This window comes from Xenopus tropicalis, chromosome 1 (genome assembly GCF_000004195.4).
Source record: "Xenopus tropicalis strain Nigerian chromosome 1, UCB_Xtro_10.0, whole genome shotgun sequence".
NCBI classification, from domain to species: Eukaryota; Metazoa; Chordata; class Amphibia; order Anura; family Pipidae; genus Xenopus; species Xenopus tropicalis.
The window spans coordinates 195,753,840-195,776,669 of NC_030677.2; the positions used below are offsets into that span (position 1 = coordinate 195,753,840).

Genomic DNA, 22,830 nt, shown 5'->3' on the forward strand with positions numbered 1-22,830 from the left:
AGGTGGGAGTAAGAACAGCAAGGCGGCTGGGCACATCAAGTTGCAGGGAAACAAGCTCAGGTCCCCCACTGAGTTTGCATTATGATGAGCTGTATTATATTTAATAATAATAATAATAATAAAATAAAGTGCAATAATAATTACATTTACATCATATATGTAATAATTCAATTATATACTATGCATTGGCTGCACCAACCCCCCAACCACAACCCCGGTCCTTGGAAAAATTGCCTTGCTTGAAACTGGTCCGTGGTGCAAAAAAGTTTGGGGACCACTGAACTAGATGGTACTAGTGTCCCACATTGTCTCAGTGTTCCAAAGACTTCCCTGAGTCCTACACACTTAAGTCTCTACACTTGGAGAGCGTCACCAGGGGAACTACCTCACACTACATCTCCTCTATGGAACACAAACTGCTCTTCTAGCTACCCTGTTTACACTAAGGGGTAGGATCCCTTTGGGCACAATCTTCTTACTAGGGCCTTATGCTTCAGGCTCCCAAGTACATCTGCTCCTGGTACCAGGTGAAGCCCAAAGAGAAGGCGTCACGTGCTTCCCCCCATTAAATAAATTATGGGCAGGATCAGGTCACACAACCCCTGGACCAATGGGTACACATCCCTCCCCCAGGGTAACAGATATCGGAGCTTTGTGAACCAGTAGGGAAATTAACCCCTTGGGCTCCCTGCATTAGTAAATGTAATGTTTCTTTATTCTTACAGACTGTACAAAATTGTCTTTTCAGTTCCGCATACGAGCTCTGGAGCGCCCGTCTCAGTTTGGTGGCGAGAGCTGCACAGAATCATTAGTCGAATCCAGGACCTGTGTCCCTTCAAAACGTTGCAAAATAGAGCAATTAGACTGTAAAAAGAAATTTAAATGTGCCACAAGTAATTATTATTATTTTTTTTACAATATTGACATGAAATTGTTACTGTGAACCTGATTTTACTTGTGGGGTAGTTTTATCAAAGGACCAATGCATTGCTTAAGCAAATATATATATTCAAATGCATAAACATTCATCAGCATAAAAATTAAAGTGAACTTTCAAGAAAGGAGTTTTTATGCAGTTACATATACAGGTATAGGATCCCTTATCCGGAAACCCGTTATCCAGAAATATCCAAATTACAGAAAGCCTGTCTCCTATAGACTCCATTTTAATCAAATAATTCAGAATTTTAAAACTGATTTCCATTTTCTCTATAATAATTAAACAGTACCTTGTAATTGATCCCAACTAAGATATAATTACCCCTTATTTGGGGCAGAACAGCCCTATTGGGTTTATTTCATGGTTAAATGATTCCCTTTTCTCTGTAATAATAAAACAGTACCTGTACTTGATCCCAACTAAGATATAATTACCCCTTATTGGGGGCAGAACAGTCCTATTGGGTTTATTTCATGGTTAAATGATTCCCTTTTCTCTGTAATAATAAAACAGTACCTGTACTTGATCCCAACTAAGATATAATTACCCCTTATTGGGGGCAGAACAGCCCTATTGGGTTTATTTCATGGTTAAATGATTCCCTTTTCTCTGTAATAATAAAACAGTACCTGTACTTGATCCCAACTAAGATATAATTACCCCTTATTGGGGCAGAACAATCCTATTGGGTTTATTTAATGGTTAAATGATTCCCTTTTCTCTGTAATAATAAAACAGTACCTGTACTTGATCCCAACTAAGATATAATTACCCCTTATTGGGGCAGAACAGCCCTATTGGGTTTATTTCATGGTTAAATGATTCTCTTTTCTCTGTAATAATAAAACAGTACCTGTACTTGATCCCAACTAAGATATAATTACCCCTTATTGGGGGCAGAACAGCCCTATTGGGTTTATTTCATGGTTAAATGATTCCCTTTTCTCTGTAATAATAAAACAGTACCTGTACTTGATCCCAACTAAGATATAATTACCCCTTATTGGGGGCAGAACAGCCCTATTGGGTTTATTTAATGTTTAAATGATTCCCTTCTCTCTGTAATAATAAAACAGTACCTGTACTTGATCCCAACTAAGATATAATTACCCCTTATTGGGGGCAAAACAGTCCTATTGGGTTTATTTAATGGTTAAATGATTCCCTTTTCTCTGTAATAATAAAACAGTACGTGTACTTGATCCCAACTAAGATATAATTACCCTTTATTGGGGGCAGAACAGCCCTATTGGGTTTATTTAATGGTTAAATGATTCCCTTTTCTCTGTAATAATAAAACAGTACCTGTACTTGATCCCAACTAAGATATAATTACCCCTTATTGGGGGCAGAACAGCCCTATTGGGTTTATTTAATGGTTAAATGATTCCCTTTTCTCTGTAATAATAAAACAGTACCTGTACTTGATCCCAACTAAGATATAATTATAGATGCTAAATTGCTCCAGTACAGTTACCTCTTCAAAGGTAATTGCTCATTGGTTACTACTGACAGATGCATTTAGCACCTGTGTTCATTGGGAGGCTACTGGGTTTTGAGATGGCATCCTCCATCATCAGTCATGACACAGGAGCCATTATGGCTGATAGCACTATGGGAATTACTAGCAGGAGCCCAACTTTCTTAAAAAAAATTGTAAAAATATATTCCTTATATTTGTTTTTTACTTACAGACCGCTGTATTCCCTTAAACCTGAGATGCAATGGAGACAATGACTGTGGTGATAATTCTGATGAGAGGGGTTGTCGAAAAAAAGTACAGAGAATATATGAGAACATACCTGGAGTTCAACTAATGGGCAATGGGTAATTTGCTTTAAACCGCAGTATAGGTTTGTCTTAAGATACAGTGCGTTAACAATTTAACATGCAGATATGGCTTTATTGGGTTTTTTTGTTTGTTTTTTTTATTATTTTAATTGTGCTATCAGCCACAGTGGAAAGCCAAAATGGATTCCCCACTGAGCTTCAGCTGATGTGTATATATAGAGTCATCACGGAGCACACAACAGTAATACAAGCCATCTGGCTGATTGGTGAGATCAGAGCAATGTAGCCAGATTACATAGAATTTCTTTAGCCAAACTGAGACAATTTTAATTTGACATCTACTGTAAGTGACATTTTTTTAATATAAGAAAATATGGCAAGAATGTAAACTCCCCTGAAAGTGTAGGCCATAAGGCTGCTCCTAATTTATTTAGACACTGAGTATAGTAGCAGTGATCCCCAACCAGTGGCTCACCAACCCCTTGGGTGTTGCTCTCAGTGCCCCCAAACCAGGTAGTTATTTTTGAATTCCTGACTTGGGGGCAAGTTTTGGTTGAATAAAAACAAGATTTCCTACCAAATAAAGCCCCCTGTAAGCTGATAGGGTGCATAGAGGCCCCTAATAGCCAATCACAGCCCTTATTTGGCACCTCCATGAACTTTTATGGTGCTTGTGTTGCTCTCCATGTCTTTTTACATTCGACTGTGGCTCACGTTAAGAAAGGTTGGGGACCCCTGTAGTAGAGTCTGAAATAATATTCCAGGGACATTATGAAGTTGTGAATGGGGCAAGTGGTAGAACATTAAGTAGGAATTGGTGGAGTCACATGGTAGAAGTTTCTGCAAGTAAAACACTCTATGAATACAGCTGGAGAAGGAAGCAAAGAAGGAAGTAATAAGTAGGCATTTTGGGGGTATCACATTTAGAGTCAGAATCAGTTCAGGGAGAAACAGTTATCTCATGGTTTATCACATGAAAACTTATGGACAAGATTGAACTCAAGAAGAATTTTTTTTCTCCAAATTCAGTTTTTTCCCATAGACTTCAATAGTTTTTCATGTGATTAACTTTGAGATAAGTTTTTCTGAACTGAATCGCATCTCAACTTGAATCCATGAGTTTGAAAAGAGCTAATTTCTAATTACAAGCAATGCAGTCTTCTCTATAGTACGATACAATATTCTCTTGCATATTATCTTGTTATGCAATTATGGAATAATATAGGTTTAACAAATACATTTAAAAAAAAACAAACTATAGCCTAAGCAAAATGATTTGCAATGTAATCTGAATTTAATTAACATGTTAATTGTTATGTGATTCCTCAGATTAAAAGGAAACCATGATAGCCTATCTTTGACTTGTTGGGACCATTTCCCAACCCCCTTAGGCTCACTGTGTAATTCAATTCCTCCTTTACCTTGTGCCATTGTCAAGTGATAGATTCTTGGACTTGAAGAGCTGCCGATATCCACGGTACATATAAATCAGTCAGGATTATTTGTGTATCATTGCTTCTTTAGATGCCCCAGTAGCCCCCCATCTTCTTTTCTGCTGATTTCACTTACCTGAGCTTAGGGACCCACACACATTATACTGTATATATACAATATAAATGTCACAATATAACCTGAGCTTAGGGACCCACTCATTATATACTGTATATATACAATATAAATGTCACAGTATAACCTGAGCTTAGGGGCCCATTCACTATATACTGTATATATACAATATAAATGTCACAGTATAACCTGAGCTTAGGGGCCCACTCACTATATACTGTATATATACAATATAAATGTCACAGTATAACCTGAGCTTAGGGACCCACTCACTATATACTGTATATATACAATATAAATGTTACAGTATATCCTGAGCTTAGGGTCCCACTCACTATATACTGTATATATACAATATAAATGTCACAGTATAACCTGAGCTTAGGGGCCCACTCACTATATACTGTATATATACAATATAAATGTTACAGTATATCCTGAGCTTAGGGACCCACTCACTATATACTGTATATATACAATATAAATGTCACAGTATAACCTGAGCATAGGGACCCACTCACTATATACTGTATATATACAATATAAATGTCACAGTATAACCTGAGCTTAGGGGCCCACTCACTATATACTGTATATATACAATATAAATGTCACAGTATAACCTGAGCTTAGGGGTCCACTCACTATATACTGTATATATACAATATATATGTCACAGTATAACCTGAGCTTAGGGGCCCACTCACTATATACTGTATATATATACACTATAAATGTCACAATATAACCTGAGCTTAGGGACCCACTCACTATATACTGTATATATACAATATAAATGTCACACTATAACCTGAGCTTAGGGGCCCACTCATTATATACTGTATATATACAATATATATGTCACAGTATAACCTGAGCTTAGGGACCCACTCACTATATACTGTATATATGCAATATAAATGTCACAGTATAACCTGAGCTTATGGACCCACTCACTATATACTGTATATATGCAATATAAATGTCACAGTATAACCTGAGCTTAGGGACCCACTCACTATATACTGTATATATGCAATATAAATGTCACAGTATAACCTGAGCTTAGGGACCCACTCACTATATACTGTATATGTACAATATAAATGTCACAGTATAACCTGAGCTTAGGGGCCCACTCACTATATACTGTATATATACAATATAAATGTCACAGTATAACCTGAGCTTAGGGGCCCACTCACTATATACTGTATATATACAATTTAAATGTCACAGTATAACCTGAGCTTAGGGACCCACTCACTATATACTGTATATATACAATATAAATGTCACAGTATAACCTGAGCTTAGGGACCCACTCACTATATACTGTATATATACAATATAAATGTCACAATATACTGTATATATAGAATATAAATGGGATATTATACTGTATATATAGAAAATAAATGTCACAATATACTGTATAAATAGAATATAAATGGCACAATATACTGTATATATAGAATATAGATGGCACAATATACTGTATATATAGAATATAAATGGCACAATATACTGTATATATAGAATATAAATGGCACAATATAAGGCTGATTATATGACATACAGACCTCATTTTCTGATTGAAAATTTGTGACAACCCCTAAGCTCAGCTTCTCAACAGCTGCCCAGAGCCCACTGAGTATGTGCAGTGCCACTGCCTGACAAAATCAAAGATGGGAGCTCCTGTGATAATTTTGAAGACCTGGATCAATACTATTATAGAGAAAATGAACCTTTAGGCTGGTCCAATAAGTATATTAAATATGGCTTTTTTTTAGCCATATTCATTTTAGGGTTTGGTTCTCTATTAAGAGAATTATGCACTAGGCTAATACAAAAAATTTGGTTGGAAAAATCTGGCTGGTGTGTTTTTGATAAAGAATACATGAAACAAGTTAAAGTCCTGTTAAAGTCACAAGTTAGCATTATATGTACTGTTGGCTTTTCTTATTTTTTTCTAGGTTTAATATTTTGTCTGGGGAGAGCAGGGGAGAGGTCCTTGACAACACATTTTTTGGCGGAAAAATGGATATCATTTCAGGGAACGGCACAGCGCAGAACAGAAAGTTATACCGTCTCCCAGCCAATATTGATACTTTCAGATTTAATGTAAGTATTTTTCAGGATTTTTGCAGCTATAAACCCCTAACCCTACTGGTCTGTGGCCGCCATCTTGGGAGCACACAACACAGTGCAGAGCTCCAGCATTTATTTTCAATAGCTATTACATTTACAAATAAACCCATTAAATATTTTGAATTAATGTATATTGGAAAGTTTGGAAAAATTTATTTTTGGGTTTACATCTCCTGTAGCTGGCTTCAAAACTGTGAAATCAAAAAATCAAACTAAAAATCCATTTATTAGTCCTAGAGGGGACAGAACTAGGCGTTCAGAGAATAGAAACTGCAATGATATTTACAAATGACAATAAACCCACTGAAAAGGTTTCAGGAATCTCAGTTTTGAGTTGCTTAGATATATTCTTTCATTATGCAAAAATGGAGGATCCCTTCCAAAAAGAAACAATTTCATTTAATGGATACACAATTTGAAATGGTGGGAGTTGACTTTGATGGTACAATATCGCATCAGTTAATGTTTTAAGCACTTTCTCAAATTAGTTGCTACTTACACAATTACAGATGTAGCTTTCACAACACCAAGAGGCAGTACTCAATGCCTTGGTGAAAATCCCCAGAGCTAGTTAAAGCTCACAGTGGTTAATTACTTTAGGAATCTCTCTATTCCTGAGCCTGATCGCTTGAGTCCCTATCCTGGCAGCATTGACACTGCAGGGTACTAACCCTTACCGGCCTCCTCATTGGAGCCTCTGGCTTCTCTACTAACTACCCTGATCCTACTTCTGGCAGCATTGACACTGCATGGTTCTAACCCTTACTGGCCTCCTCATTGGAGCCTCTGGCTTCTCTACTAACTACCCTAATCCTGCTTCTGGCAGCATTGACACTGCAGGGTTCTAACCCGTACTGGCCTCCTCATTGGAGCCTCTGGCTTCTCTACTAACTACCCTAATCCTGCTTCTGGCAGCATAAACACTGCAGGGTATTAACCCTTACTGGCCTCCTCATTGGAGCCTCTGGCTTCTCTACTAACTACCCTGATCCTGCTTCTCACTACTAGAGTAACTATTAGAAACCTCTCCTGGCACTCACTACTCCTACTGGAACCTACCTCTGTCCTAGGCCCTCAAGCACTACACCACTCCCTCCAGCAAGTGGGTAGACCAAAAGAGACCAAGCATATGTGGACAAGAGAAACTTGACACCCTTCTGGAATTTATGAGCTGTCCCTAACCCTCCTGGGGGAAACTAAAGAATTAAAGATTTGCAAAACCTTTACCCTCCTCCACATTTATAAAACCATAATAAAGATATCTAAAGGTGCATGTTTGTGACAGTTCCCCTTTTATAACATTTCTTCCATGGCATGTTGATATGACTGCATGTTTGTTCCAGCTTTCCCTGCTGATAAAACTCTTTATTTTATCATTAATAATAAGATAAAAAGTCACACAATACAGCACACTAATACAGACATTTTTCCTTTCAAGTGCAGTTGGCATATGAACGAAATGATACAGTTTCGGCCACTTTACACAAGAGTTTAATCCCATTTAGTAGGGAAAACCAAAGGCATGGAGCATCTTCTGGAAGAGGATACAGCTCCTCTGGAATATTCTTGTTATGGCACACGGGAACATCTTCAAGAAGTTGGTCATCTTCCTCATTCAGGGAGGCCGTATCAGCCACAAAGCAAAAGGTAAATGTATAGATGATATAAAGATCTGTTACATGAAACATAAAGGGGATTATATAATGACAGGTGTAAAGTTTACATCAAGAAACCCATTCATATATGTCTAGTAAATGCTATGTATGGAATGATTGGTGTCATCCCAACTGGAGACATCTTCCAAACGAAGCAAATGTCACAAGGAGTTGTGAAGCCCATGAAGATTTCAAACCCCTTTAAGTATCTTTCACAAATGATGGGAGGCCCTTTGGACTCTTACAGAACCATCAACCCAACTGGATTCATGCAGGCTCATATTTATATATATAGGCACCTGAGGGGCTTTGCCTAGAACAGCAGCTTTAGGGGGGTAGTCTTTGGGGTGCCTATATGTTTTAAAAACTCTCCCCAGCTGCCAGGACTTGGCTTGTTAATCCAGTGGTGGAGCTGGGGGGTGAGGGGTATCACACTGATGGTTGCGTGTCGGCGGTGACATTATATAGTATACAGTATATATATAGTATATATACATAGATACATACATACACACATATATATATATATATATATATATATATATATGTGTGTGTATATATATATATACACATACAGTATGTCACATCACTTAGGTTTGGTGCCTAGGGAGGCATTGGACCTACATACAGTGCAGGATTTATATAACCTGGAGAACCAATAGTATCAAAGACTGCAGTATACCAACCTGTCTGTGCCTTGGCTACACATGAACTATCTGAGGGGCAGTCTAGGTAAATCCTACCAGTTGAACTTATGTTTTACATGGCACAAACATCTTGTGCTAATTGCTGATTAAAATGACTGGAAAATCCTATCTCTGAGCTCTACATTTTCTTGCCTGATAAAACCAAGTTATGGTTTATGGGTCATGAAGGGGAGTTACAGCTGCAAATACAGTTATTTGTAATTACATGCGGATAATGAATTGACACTGTCTGATTTCCTCATTAGAACTCTAACTTTATAAGAATCAATAAAGTGATCTCGGTGTCAGACTTCACAATGAAGAAGAACAATCTCTGGCTATCGGATGTCTTCCTAAAGGCACTTAATAACCTACCTCTGGAATATAACTATCCTCTTTATAGCAGGATATTTGATGATTTTGGGACCCATTACATTACAGAAGGCTCCATGGGTGGTTCCTATGACCTTCTCTTTCAGTATAGCGCAGAAGATCTGCAAAGTTCAGGTAAAATACAGACGTTAACATGGACAAGGTTTTGCCTTTACTTGTCTATAAAGCCTTTAGATTAAGGCAGATGATTTGGGTTCAAACAGCTTATCTTCAGCTCATACAGCTTGAGCTAGCAGAATATTGGGCTGATGGGATCATTTGGCCCTAGGGCCAATGCCATAAAGTTAATCCTGTGTTGGTGGATGTGCACATGCACCCAGTGTTCATAATGTGCCCAAACCTGGTGCGATTGCTAGGCAACATGTACATACCAATCACTCATACCGCTAGCAGGCATAATGTGCCCAAACCTGGTGCCATTGCTAGGCAATGTGTACATACCAATCACTCATACCGCTAGCAGGCATAATGTGCCCAAACCTGGTGCCATTGCTAGGCAATGTGTACATACCAATCACTCATACCGCTAGCAGGCATAATGTGCCCAAACCTGGTGCCATTGCTAGGCAACATGTACATACCAATCACTCATACCGCTAGCAGGCAGCACCACCAGTCATTGCCCATCCATATGGCCAGAGAAGCAAAGCCTGACCCCAGTGTGGCCCTGGAAACTGGGTGCTCATCCACTAATAAAGGATTAACCTCATTGTTTTAGGGCTGTTGGGTGCCATGGGTGGTTAAATATTTTTACCTGCAGGGGCACAATCAATACAAATATGGTCATACGGACATACAAAAACGTTGTTATAAGAGTAAGATCAGGGATATCTAGAGAAGCAAATAAACACAATCTTACTGTAACTGGCTTTCATAGGTCCTTAATGAAAATAGAAACTGCAATTTGACCAAAAACCTGCTTAGTTTTGAATGATTGCAGGAGTGGAAAAGATAGCAATTAGATTTGAACGGTCACCTACAAGTTATAAAACAAAAGCATTGGTTGCTATGGGCAACATCACCAGTGAGCTTTGTCTTTAGTGTTAATAAATACACCCCTATAAGAGAGTGATTTGTGGAGGGAGAGCAGTTCTTGATGTAATGTAGGCCTAAATACCTGGCTGTTGAATTTCCAGTGTTCAATAAAGAGAAACTGCCTTTGTTGGAGAAAACAGTTCCCTCAATTTCTTACCTTCTCCCTAATCTGCACCAACCCACACCAAGCTGCACCCAGACACATCCCCAACCTGACTGTTATGCCTCTTTTTATAAGTGGGGCATCCATGCTGCAATGTAAATTCTGCTTCCCAGAAGACAACAGGTGGTGTAGCCGGAGAAGCAAGTTCTTTGTAAGGATTGTTTATATCCTGTACAAAGTGATACCATAAAGCAACTTGGACATTTCCCTTTGCTCAGCTTAAGTACAGTAGGATTACCCTTAGCATTTATGGTGCGTAAAGTTAACAATTATACAGATGACTTAGCAAATGGGATAGGCCCCGGCTAGTGGGTAACAGCAATTTCAAGCCATTGTTTATCCTTCCACAGGTTTAACTGACGAACAAGCAGTTTACTGCATAGTGACCGAAATTCGAAGACAAAAATTCTTTTTTTTTTTTGAAACCGAAGTTAAACATTCATGCACAACCAATAGGATGACAGAGCGATACTCCGGTAAGGACATCTTTTCTAACGTGTATTATTATTAGTGATGAGTGAATCTGTCCCGTTTCGCTTTGTCTCACGGGTTTTTCATACGCGACAATTCTATTTGCCACAAGAGAGACAATTCTTTTGATGAGAGACAACTCTTTTTGACGCGCAACAGTTCTTTTGATGCTCATGACAATTCCTTTGACGAGCAGGACAATTCTTTTGATGTGGGCGTCAATTTTTGGATGTGCTGCAAATTATTCCACAGCAAATTCTGACGCCCGTTTCTCGAAAAAAAAACGGCAACAGGTAACGGTAACAGGTACCCCAAATAACCCTCTCCAGAACCGGTGAACGGAAATGTACATAGTTCATGTTAATTTTATTAGAAGCTTTACATCATATTTGTTTGTTTGATTTACCTACCAATCGGACCCTCCACCATTTTATATTTAGGGTAATTTGGCACACCTAAGCGTGAAATAGCCAATTACCCACCATCCATTTATCTGTAAACTTTCAATAAGCCTATTAATGCAACGGTTTTAAATCTCAAGATTATCAAATATGTATGCATAACACCATGTTTTGTACTGATATCATATATACAAAACCCCTTGTTATATTAATTTTTCTTTTCTTGTAAAAGATAATATCATGCATATGTGGAACCCGATTGATATATAAACATAAATAAAAACTATAATAAAAAAATTTTAAAAAAAATTCACAGCAAATCCATGCCTGCCTGTATCCATAAAGCTACACTCCCACCCCCCCCAAACCACTCCACATGCATCACCTAGTATGGATTTTCATTACTACCCTCCCCATATCCCTTTCTCTTTCCTGGTTTGTTTTCCCTGCAGCATTCCCCTTCAGCTTTCAGACTATGCCTCCATGTTTCCTTCTCACTATGCCATCCCTCCAATCAAGCCTTCAACATCCCTCATGGTGCCTCCCTGAATGTGACAGTAATACCTCCCTTGTGCTCCCATTTACTGCTGAGATTTCCTCAACCCTAACCCTAACACTTACCTTAACACTAACCCTAAAGTTACAGATTTAGGGTTAGGGTTTGGGACACTGTAAACATTAGAAGCGAGGAGGACTGATGACGCATGCAGGAGGGCTGACATTATATTGAGGGGATCTGAGCATGGAGGTAGGACTCCTGAACTCTGATAAATGAGGCAGATTGTTGAGTATGTTTCACATACATTTTTCTGAAAGTTGACAACTGACAAAGTACCGTATATACTCGAGTATAAGCCGAGTTTTTGAGCACCAAAAATGTGCTTAAAAAGTAACCCTCGACTTATACTCGAGAATATACAGTAGTTGCCTATGGATTCGCTGATGCAATGCGCTCCTTGCGTGTGTAGGCGCCATCTCAGTGCATTGCTACACATTAGAACTGCTTTCAGCTAACCTATTGTTTCTCCTACTCCCATGTAACTGGGGGATTCCCAAGCCGGACTTGGATTTCTTACTATTGTGTGCTATTCTGATATATACTGGGAGCTGCTATCTTGATGCTTTCACATTTTTCTGCTAATTGGCTGCTGGGAGGGGGGTGATATCACTTCAACTTTCAGTAGTGGCTGCACCCTAGGCTTATACTCGAGTCAATACGTTTTTCCAGTTTTCTTAGGTAAAATTAGGTACCTCGGCTTATATTCGGATCGTCTTATACTCGAGTATATACGGTAAATGCTGCATGTAGGAAATGTAAATTGCTGGATGATGTCCTACAATGGACACCATACCTATGCTATGAAAGCCCACCTTCACCTGGGAGGTGAAGAAACATGAGGGTTGATTCACTAAAGGTCGATAAGTTTTATCGCAAGTTTTTTTACGTTAAAAAATGCGCGATTCGCTAAAGTATTAACGCATGCATTAAGTCACATATCGCGACTAATTTGCGTGCCAAAATAATACTAATGCATGATTCACAAACACTAAGACGCACTAAATATTGCATTTGCCTGTGCGTTAATTAACACCTACTTGGGGCAGGCGGTAATTATAGAAAAGTACAGTTCATGAGCTTTTGGCAACACAATAAGGACTTTGCAGTGGGATTTATTCAAGTCTGTGTTGGCCCCAGAGTGATGCAGCCGCCAGTTTGCAGGGAAATGGGCATTTTCAGAAGAGTGTAGTTTTACGACAGTAATGGTGTGTATGGCTAATATGGCAGCGTTTTTTCACACGCAGCAACTATTAGTGCGCAATGCGTTGATTAGCGCGCGTTCCATCAAATACCGCACAAAAATAGTCTTTGCGACTTAAATAACACAAGCAACATCGCGTCTAAATGATCAAGTATGCTTTTAGTGAATCGTACATTAAAACGCGAAAAATTAGACGCAATAAAAATTTTAACGCATGCTATAAATAGCGCACGTTTTAACGCACTTTAGTGAATCAACCCTATGGTAGCTTGCTCCCCAGAAAAGTCCATAAAATGCCTAACAAATTGGAAACCTCAAATTTCAACATCTTCTTAGAAGTGTAGACTGCTGATTGAAGGCCACGGGCCAAACACCCTAAACATAACAGTGTTCAGATACAGCATTCTTTGTGTTTCTCGCAGGTTCATTTCTGCAGTCATCAGAAAAATCCATTTCCTTTGTAAAAGGCGGAAGAGCAGAATTTGCTGCGAAATTAGCATGGCAGAAACAAGGTGCGTCTCCAGATGAAAAGGTGTTCACAGAGTGGGTAGCATCTACCGTGGACAATCCAGATGTGGTTGAATATAAAGTAAGTTAAAATATTCATTTAGATTGTTAGTAGTAGATGTTTATGCTACGGTATATGTGTGTGACATGTAGAAATCTTACAGCAAAGGGTACTTTATTGTTTGTCTGCATGAAAAAATCTAATGAAACTCGGGTCTTATGTACTCCTCAGCTGGAGAAGGTATGATGGTATGAGGTAAGATGCTGCTCCTGGCCTCTTTGCCTCTTTATAGGTCCCTGGTAAGGCCTCACCTTGAGTATGGGGGGCAGTTTTGGGCTCCAATCCTTAAGGATATTAACGAGCTGGAGAGAGTGCAGAGACTGCAACTAAACTGGTAAAGGGGATGGAAGGGTTAAACTATGAGGTTAGACTGTCAGGGTTGGGGTTGTTTTCTCTGGAAAAAGGCGCTTGCGAGGGGACATGATTACTCTGTACAAGTACATTAGAGGGGATTATAGGCAGATAAGGGATGTTGTATTTTCCCATCAAAACAATCAGCGCACCAGAGGTCACCCCTTTAGAGTTTTTCAGGGTGAGGGCAGTGAGGTTGGGGAATGCCCTTCCCAGTGATGGGGTAATGGCAGATTCTGTTAGTGCCTATAAGAGGGGCCTGGATGAGTTCTTGAACAAGCAGAATATCCAAGGCTATTGTGATACTAAAATCTACAATAAGTTGAAACAGTTGAAAGCCAAAGGTTGCGCTGTCCTACTATAAGCAGGCCATACAAAGTCTGGCGTGACCAAGGCCTTGAAGCCAGTCTCTCTGTTTAAGCCTTAAGATAACACTAAATTCCTGTACCTTGATATTATATCTCTTCCAAGCAATTTTTAATTTTGATCCATGTATTTCTTATGCTTAAGCTGGCGCCGATTCTGGATATAATTACCGGAATTCCCTGTGCCGTGACAAAGCGACGCAACCTTCTGAGAGCATTTGCCACATATATGGAGAAATTTGACCCCTGCATTTGTGCCGTTTGCCCCAATAACGGCAGAGCTTTCCTTTCTGGCACTGAGTGTCTTTGCATCTGTCAGCCAGGGACATACGGCGATAACTGTGAAAAGAGAGCCCCAGATTATACCTCAGGTATGTTGGACAGCAGGCAAATGGTACTCTATTTACTTTACTTTTTCCTTATGGGCCCAGCTTATATATATATAACAGAATCTTTTCATAAGCTACAGTTTGCAACGATAATATTGATACAATTATTTGGTGGGCCCTTGGCATCCAAATTTTATGATGGGACCCAGATGTTTTAGTTTATTATTGGTTCTGTTCATTCCAATAAGGTGCACAAAGAGCGAATCTGACAGTGAGTGCCAGCAGATACAAATAATTTGACCTAAATGCAAAAATAAAAGAAAGAAATTGCCATAAGTGTTAGTCGGATAGCTTACCAAAGTCTGGAGGAGAGCAAAACCAACCCTTTGAATAGGGAGCGGGCACTTAATGACCAAGATTCAACAGTGTTTCATTTTCTACAAACACTAATGGGGATATTTAATAAATGGCACTATGTTTGCCCAGGAGCAGTAACCCATAGCAACCAGTCGGCAGGTATCTTTACTGGTCACCTGTTTAAAAACAAACATCTTATTGGTTGCTATGATTTACTGCTCCTGGGCAAACTTAGTAAACTTGGGATTCAGGTGTTTTAGTTTATTATTGGTTCTGTTCGTTCCAATAAGGTGCACAAAGAGCAAATCTAACAGTAAGTGCCTGCAGGTACAAATAATTTGACCTAAATGCAAAAATAAGAGAACAAAACCAACCCTTTGAATAGGGAGCGGGCACTTTATGACCAAAATTCGGCAGTGTTTTCTACAAACACTTATGGGGATATTTAATAAATGGCACTATGTTTGCCCAGGAGCAGTAACCCATAGCAACCAATCGGCAGGTATCTTTACTGGTCACCTGTTTAAAAACAAACATCTTATTGGTTGCTATGATTTACTGCTCCTGGGCAAACTTAGTGCCTTTTATTTCATATGGGGGTTAGTCCTAGGCCAGAGTTTGGAGAACACAAAAAGTGTGCACCTACCTCTGCTTTTACAATAAATAAAGAATCTACTTGGTTTTTACATCCTGGGAAATCTCACTAAAAGAAGAAATAAGCATGGAATAAATAATGGTACCCTAACTGAGTTAATATTCCTTCATTCAGTTGTAGTTGATGGTGCCTGGGGCTGCTGGAAAGCATGGAGCTCATGTGATGGAGCCTTAACCAGAAGAAGGACAAGGGAATGTAACAACCCCTACCCGCGTAATGGAGGAAAGCCTTGTGAGGGCGAGGCAACGCAGGAAGAAGACTGTAATATCTCACTGTTTGAAGATACGTAAGTAACAGGCAGTTGGTTTTTGTAGGCATTTCATTGTTTTAAGGATAAACTGTTGATTTAGCCATTGCAGGATTGAAAGGAAAACAAAGGAGAATAAAAGAATGTAGAAGTGGAGAGGGGCAATAAAAGGGATAATTGGTTTAGCAGTAAGATAGAATCACTGGGTAAATTAGAGATCAGCAAATAATAAATGTGGAAGAATTCAAAGAAGAAGAAACAGAGTAAAGAAAATGGAAGAGAAAAATAAAGATAATGGGGAGCTGTAAATCATATGTACAGTCTGGTATTTGTAAAAGGTCTATACGTTGAGTCTCGTAAGTAAGTCCAGTGCTCAGAAAACTTGCTGAGTTAATCTTCTAAGCAATTCTCTCCTGTTTCATTAAATGTTAAGGGTAACCTAACTTGTGCTGCTGGGAATACGTAACAAGATTGTGTGGCAAGTTTGTGTAATAAGAGGATCTTTAACCAGTTTGGCTGCCCAAGTGGGAGCCATATGCGAGTGCATTTGTAGGCAGATCTTCTTTCCCATTGTTTAGGGATGGCTTTGCTGTGGCACCACAACATGAAGGGGTATATCTATCATGCTGTGTAAAAAGTGGAGTGAAACATTACTGGTGATGTTGCCCAGGGCAACCAATCAGCAATTAGAGCTCAACAGTGATTGGCTGCTGTGAGCAACATCACCGGTGAAATTTTACTCCACTTTTTACACAGCATGATATATATACCCCCTAGTTACACCACTAAGGTAGGAGCAGGTAAAGTTCCAGTTCTGTTGTGATGTATCCTAACCTGCACCAAAACCAGCACCAAAGCTATGGAGGTGCAATATGTCTATGAAGATTCTCATTCATCCAGGTCAAGATATACAGTATCTAGTAGAATTAAGTCTAAAACAACTGGACTTTTCTGAGTTTTTTCCTTGAAAACGTTTCACCACTCATCCAAGTGGCTTCTTCAGTTCAGGTAACTGGTAGGGAATAACAACAGTTCACACTTCCAGTCATGTACTTTGGAGGATTAACACCTGCATCAATGAGAATCCTGGTACCATTGTGATTGGATCATACCTTCTTACAACTGTCAGTTTCAGCCAACACCTAACTGAATAAGTTCAATGGAACCATTGTGATTGGATGTCTGTGACTGTACTACCCTCAAGGGTATAAATGCCGGGGAATTCCCTACCAGTCATTTGAACTGAAGAAGCCACTCGGATGAGTGGTGAAAAGTTTTCAAGGAAAAATCCAGTTGTTTTAGACTTAATTCTACTAGATACTGTATATGGAGGTGCAGTTACTCTATTGATTATGACGATGATATGAAGTCCAATCACAATGTCAATATTCTTACCTTTAGTGGAGCCCTATGTATTAACGATGGAGAAGACAAAAAGGAAGTAGATCTGGAACAGCCGGAACATGATAGTGGATGCTCAAGCCCGGAACTGCCTGAAAATACATATATCATAGTAAGATTTCCATCATTTCCATTTGTTGTTAAACTAATTACACACAAATTGATTCCAGAAAGAGCATGAGTATTGATCGCCTACAACTGCAGAGTTCTGATAGGGCTGTAGGTGCAACCAAAATGGTTAAAGGAACAGTAACGCCAAAAATGAAAGTGTATTAAAGTATTTAAAATATAATGTACTGTTACCCTGCACTGGTAAACTTGTGTATTTGCTAGAGTAACAGTACTATAGCTTATATAAATAAGCTGCTGTGTAGCCATGGGGGCAGCCATTTAACCTGGAAAAAAGGAGAAAAGGCACAGGTTACATAGCACATAACAGATAAGCTCTGTAGAATATAAGGGGCTTTATCTGTTATCTGCTATGTGCCTGTGCCTTTTCTCCTTTGAATGGCTGCCCCCATGGCTACACAGCAGCTTTGTTTATATAAACTATAGTAGTCTTTCTGAGGCAAACACACCAGCTGTACCAGCACAGGGCAACAGTACATAGTATCGTAAATATTTTTATACACTTTCATTTTTTGATGTTACTGTTCCTTTAAGGACCATAACCTGAAGAGAAAGACATGGATGCTGGTGCCAATATTCCCAGTGAAAGAAAAGCATTTGACTCTAAAGGTGGCCATACACGGACCGATTTTTTACTTACAAACGACCGATTCCCGAACGATCCGATGCTATCGTTAAGTTATCGTATTGTTGGTGGTGTACGAACGATCGTCGGCCCACTAAACGAGCCGACATTATCGTCCCCAAAATCGATCGGCCAGGTTTAAAAATTTTGGTCGTTTAACGATAAAATCTGCCAGTTGGTGTGAGTGTCAGACATTTGTCTTTCAACGATTGTTCTCTGCGCATGTCACGATTGCCAGCAACGACATCTATCGTACGTAGATGTACGATCGTAGGTATTTTACGATAATGATGCGACAAAATCTTTCCCGAATTATCGTTGCCCGTGGATGGCATATCGTATGGGAACTCGATCGCCATACGATCGTTTGTCGATATAATCGTTCATCGCACAACGAGCGAAATCGCCACGTGTATGGCCACCCTAAGTAACAAATCCTACATTTAAAGCACTCAGTTTGGATTGTCAGGGAACCCCTAGATGAGTTCTGGAAGGCATCTAGAGCATAACCAGAACTTCACACCTAGAAAGTAGTAGGTAACAATAACTATTGATCTAGGTATGTTTGCGTGCAAGAGTGACCTATAGGTCTTGGGTTTTTTTTTAATTTCACAGAATGAAAAAAAATGGTACTCTGTGGCTGAAGAGGTTGAACTACAGTGCGTTTCAGGATATGAACTATCTGGGTATCAGTTCCTTAGGTGCCTTCCTGATGGTACATGGAGGCAAGAAGATGTGGAATGCGTGAGTAAGTGTCAGTTTCTTGGACGTAATGGCTTTACAGTATACCATATTCTCTAGTCATCACATATACAGTATGTGACATCTCTATGGTGTATATGTTTTTACTTATTTACAAACCCCTGAGATGCATTTCATCGGTGATGACTTTATATTAGGTCTAGGAAACCAGGATACACTTTTAGAGGAAATCATACTTCTTTACACTATCCAAACTGAGTGATGGTGTATATGTCAGCATTTAGAAGGCTTCTTTTGTCCTAGGTGACTCTGTCTATGGTGAGTTATTCTAGTGAAGAGGATTATGTCAGCTTTAGCCCTTGATTCGGTCAGATTCACAGGCTTGGCTGGACAGTGGGCCATACATTCTAGAAGACTATTCCTATGTAAAGGGACTGACATGGGCCCTAGCCCAGTGGTTGTCAGATTTCTTTCGGTTCATGCACCTTTTGGAGCAACAATCGTTGGCCAGGACCTCCCCTTAATTAATACAAGGTTACTGATGTAGGACAACTTCATGTTTCCGCCATTGTTCTATAGCTGCAAGAATATTTATATGTGGAAATAAGTGTTCAGTACCAAATCTCATCTTAACTTATCTAGCAGAACAAATAGGCATTATTGCCCTAAGGGCTCTGGCACACGGGGGAGATTAGTCGCCCGCGATTAACTCCCTGTTCGCGGGCGACTAATCTCCCCGAGTTGCCTACCCCTGCCATCCCACCGGCGAACATGTAAGTCGCCGGCGGGATGGCAGACGCGGTGGCGCGATTTCGCGCAAATCGCCCCGCCGCGTCTGCCATCCCGCCGGCGACTTACATGTTCGCCGGTGGGATGGCAGGGGTAGGCAACTCGGGGAGATTAGTCGCCCGCGAACAGGGAGTTAATCGCGGGCGACTAATCTCCCCCGTGTGCCAGAGCCCTAAATCTCACACTATATATCAGGACAAGCATCTCTGCCACTTCTCCAGCCTGATTATTTGGGAACTACTGCATTAGTCTAAAAGTGTGATCCAGTCATGATTCCATATACAGGTATGGGACCCGTTATCCAGAATACTCAGGACCTGGAGTTTTCCGGATAGGGGGTCTTTTCTCCTACCTAAAGTCTGCTAATAAAGTAATTTAAACAGTAATTAAACCCAACTGGACTGTTTAGGCTTCAATAAGGGGTAATTATATCTTAGTTGGGATCAAGTACAGGTACTGTTTTATTATTACAGAGAAAAGGGAATCATTTAACCATGAAATAAACCCAATAGGGCTGTTCTGCCCCCAATAAGGGGTAATTATATCTTAGTTGGGATCAAGTACAGGTACTGTTTTATTATTACAGAGAAATGGGAATCATTTAACCATTAAATAAACCCAATAGGGCTGTTCTGCCCCCAATAAGGGGTAATTATATCTTAGTTGGGATCAAGTACAGGTACTGTTTTATTATTACAGAGAAAAGGGAATCATTTAACCATGAAATAAACCCAATAGGGCTGTTCTGCCCCCAATAAGGGGTAATTATATCTTAGTTGGGATCAAGTACAGGTACTGTTTTATTATTACAGAGAAAAGGGAATCATTTAACCATGAAATAAACCCAATAGGGCTGTTCTGCCCCAATAAGGGGTAATTATATCTTAGTTGGGATCAAGTACAGGTACTGTTTTATTATTACAGAGAAAAGGGAATCATTTAACCATTAAATAAACCCAATAGGGCTGTTCTGCCCCCAATAAGGGGTAATTATATCTTAGTTGGGATCAAGTACAGGTACTGTTTTATTATTACAGAGAAAAGGGAATCATTTAACCATGAAATAAACCCAATAGGGCTGTTCTGCCCCCAATAAGGGGTAATTATATCTTAGTTGGGATCAAGTACAGGTACTGTTTTATTATTACAGAGAAAAATAATTCACATTTTTAAAAATGTGAATTATTTGATTACAATGGAGTCAATGGCAAATGGCCTCTCTGTAATTCGGATCTTTCTGGATAATGGGTTTCCGGATAAGGGGTCCGATACCCGCAGATGTTTACTCTTCCTAGTTATTTCAGAGGGTAATCAATTATTAGTGATTGAGAGAATAATCAATCATTCTTTTTGTATCCTTTTCTTTCAGGAATAACGTGTTCCAGGCCAGAAACATCAGAAAATGTTAATATAATCTACTATAAAAAAGAATACAAAGTTGGAGAAAGCATTGAAATAATATGTCCAAGTGGTTTCATTTCATCGGGACAAAGAAAATACACGTGTGAAAGCAGTCTGGAATGGAACCCCCCTGTTGTGGGACAGCTCAGCTGCATAGAAGGTCATTCCTCCATTTTACTCAACAGTAGTTTTTAAAGGAGAAGGAAAGGTAAAATCACTGGGGGGTGCCAAAATATTAGGCCCCCCCAGTATTGTAATTGCTTCCGTCTGTCTTCGCTCTTCCGAATCTCGGGGGCCGGTGCATGCCCAGTAGGGTATATGGCTAGACATGCCATATTTTATATAATGAACTTATTGAACTAGCCTAAAGGCATCTCTATAGTAGTAATAATCCAGTCCTTTAAAGTTGTCACAGGGGGTGACCATACCGGACACGTCTGTTAGCAGTGTCTGCGACACTCACATGCTCAGTGCGCTCTAAGCAGCTGTTGAGAAGCTGAGCTAAGGGGCCGTCGCAAATTAGCAAGCAAAGAAACTAATGTTTGTCTGTCATATAAGCTGATCCTAATGGGCTAATGATTAAAGTCTGATGCTAATTGCACTGGTTTCAGAGCTGCAATGCAGTAATCATCTGTGTTAATTACTAATGAGCATATTGTGAAATTTATATTCCATAAACACAGTATATTGTAAATGGGTCCCTAAACTCAATAACTGACCGCAGCACAGAGCAGTGAATCAGCAGAAAAGAAGATGGGGGGCTACTGGGGCATCTTTGGGGGCACAGATCTTCATTGCTAAAGGGCTGGGGTTGCCTTGGGCTGGTGTAGAAGCAAAAAACATAATGTACAGTGTTTCAGCCCTACTTCTTTAGGCTTTAGTTCTCCTTTAAGTAAAAATGCAATGTGGTGCTGCAATAAAAGGCTAAAATTGGACTTTTGGAAACAAAATTGGATAATTTAATAGGAACACAATTCTTATTATGGAAAAATTAACCTAAAATCAATATAAACAAAATGCCCCAGTGTGCAAAAGGCCTTTGCCTTTCTAGGCAGCCATTGTTTCACTGGCAGGCTAGTCTAAAGCTTTAGCCTTTGTCAGTAGCGTATTCTGGTCCTAGGCACCGGACCAGTGAGTGCCCATTGGCGCATGTGCAATTATGTCTCCATAAGGGGCTTTTTTTTTTGCTGAAAGTTTTATTTACCATATAGGCAAGAGGCGCCCCTCCCAAAGCTGCCTCCCTAGGCACAGGACTTTGAGTGCCGCTGGCCCTTGTCTCACTGGCAGACTGGCCATAAGTTGTATCCACTGTTCATCTGCCCATCAGCTTACTTATCACAAATCAACTAATCAGAACCCCTTATGTACATTAGTAAAATGTACAATATGTTAAAAACATTTATTTTAGGATGATGAAATGAAACTAACAACTGTCATTTACCCATCTGTACAAAAATGCCTTCATAATGGACAGATTTTAGCAGAAATGTATACTTTAACATGATTCACAAAACTATATATTTTCTAATGCAGACCCACATAAAGCTATTCAGGGGAACTGCAATCAAGGGCAAAAGAAAACGGGATCGGAGTGTGAGTGCATGTCCCCGGGGACAGATTGCGGGTAAGAAATACAGGTTTTGAAGTGTTATGTATTGGAATAGTGTAGCTAGTCATTACAATTTACAAATAGTGATGAGCGAGGCATCAATTTTGCGTCAATTTTCTTGATGCGCAACATTTTTGCCGTTTTGCAAATTTTTCGCCATTTGGCGAATTTTTCGGCGAAGCCAAACTGCAAAAATGTCGCGCGTCAAGAAAATTGACGCCCGTGGCTATTCTTTTGTCGCCCGCAGCCATTCTTTTGCCGCCTGCGGCTATTCTTTTCTCTCCAGCGGC

The 22,830-nt window shown here is 39.6% G+C and overlaps 1 protein-coding gene across 2 annotated transcripts in view; it reads left to right on the top strand.

The window, feature by feature from the left end:
* Positions 1-22,830, top strand: part of c6.1 (complement component 6, gene 1) — a 31,966-nt gene that overhangs the window by 4,991 nt on the left and 4,145 nt on the right. The window contains exons 4-16 of one of the 2 annotated variants that reach the window (XM_031894367.1): positions 749-893; positions 2,635-2,767; positions 6,274-6,421; positions 7,892-8,095; positions 9,056-9,296; positions 10,731-10,856; positions 13,435-13,601; positions 14,442-14,667; positions 15,752-15,923; positions 17,286-17,397; positions 18,655-18,787; positions 20,900-21,139; positions 22,465-22,550. In XM_031894367.1, the coding sequence (XP_031750227.1) occupies positions 749-893; positions 2,635-2,767; positions 6,274-6,421; positions 7,892-8,095; positions 9,056-9,296; positions 10,731-10,856; positions 13,435-13,601; positions 14,442-14,667; positions 15,752-15,923; positions 17,286-17,397; positions 18,655-18,787; positions 20,900-21,126 (2,034 nt within the window). In that variant the 3' untranslated portion in view covers positions 21,127-21,139; positions 22,465-22,550. Of the gene's footprint in view, positions 1-748; positions 894-2,634; positions 2,768-6,273; positions 6,422-7,891; positions 8,096-9,055; positions 9,297-10,730; positions 10,857-13,434; positions 13,602-14,441; positions 14,668-15,751; positions 15,924-17,285; positions 17,398-18,654; positions 18,788-20,899; positions 21,140-22,464; positions 22,556-22,830 lie in introns of those variants that run through there. The other variant, XM_002940118.5, reaches the window with a different exon arrangement.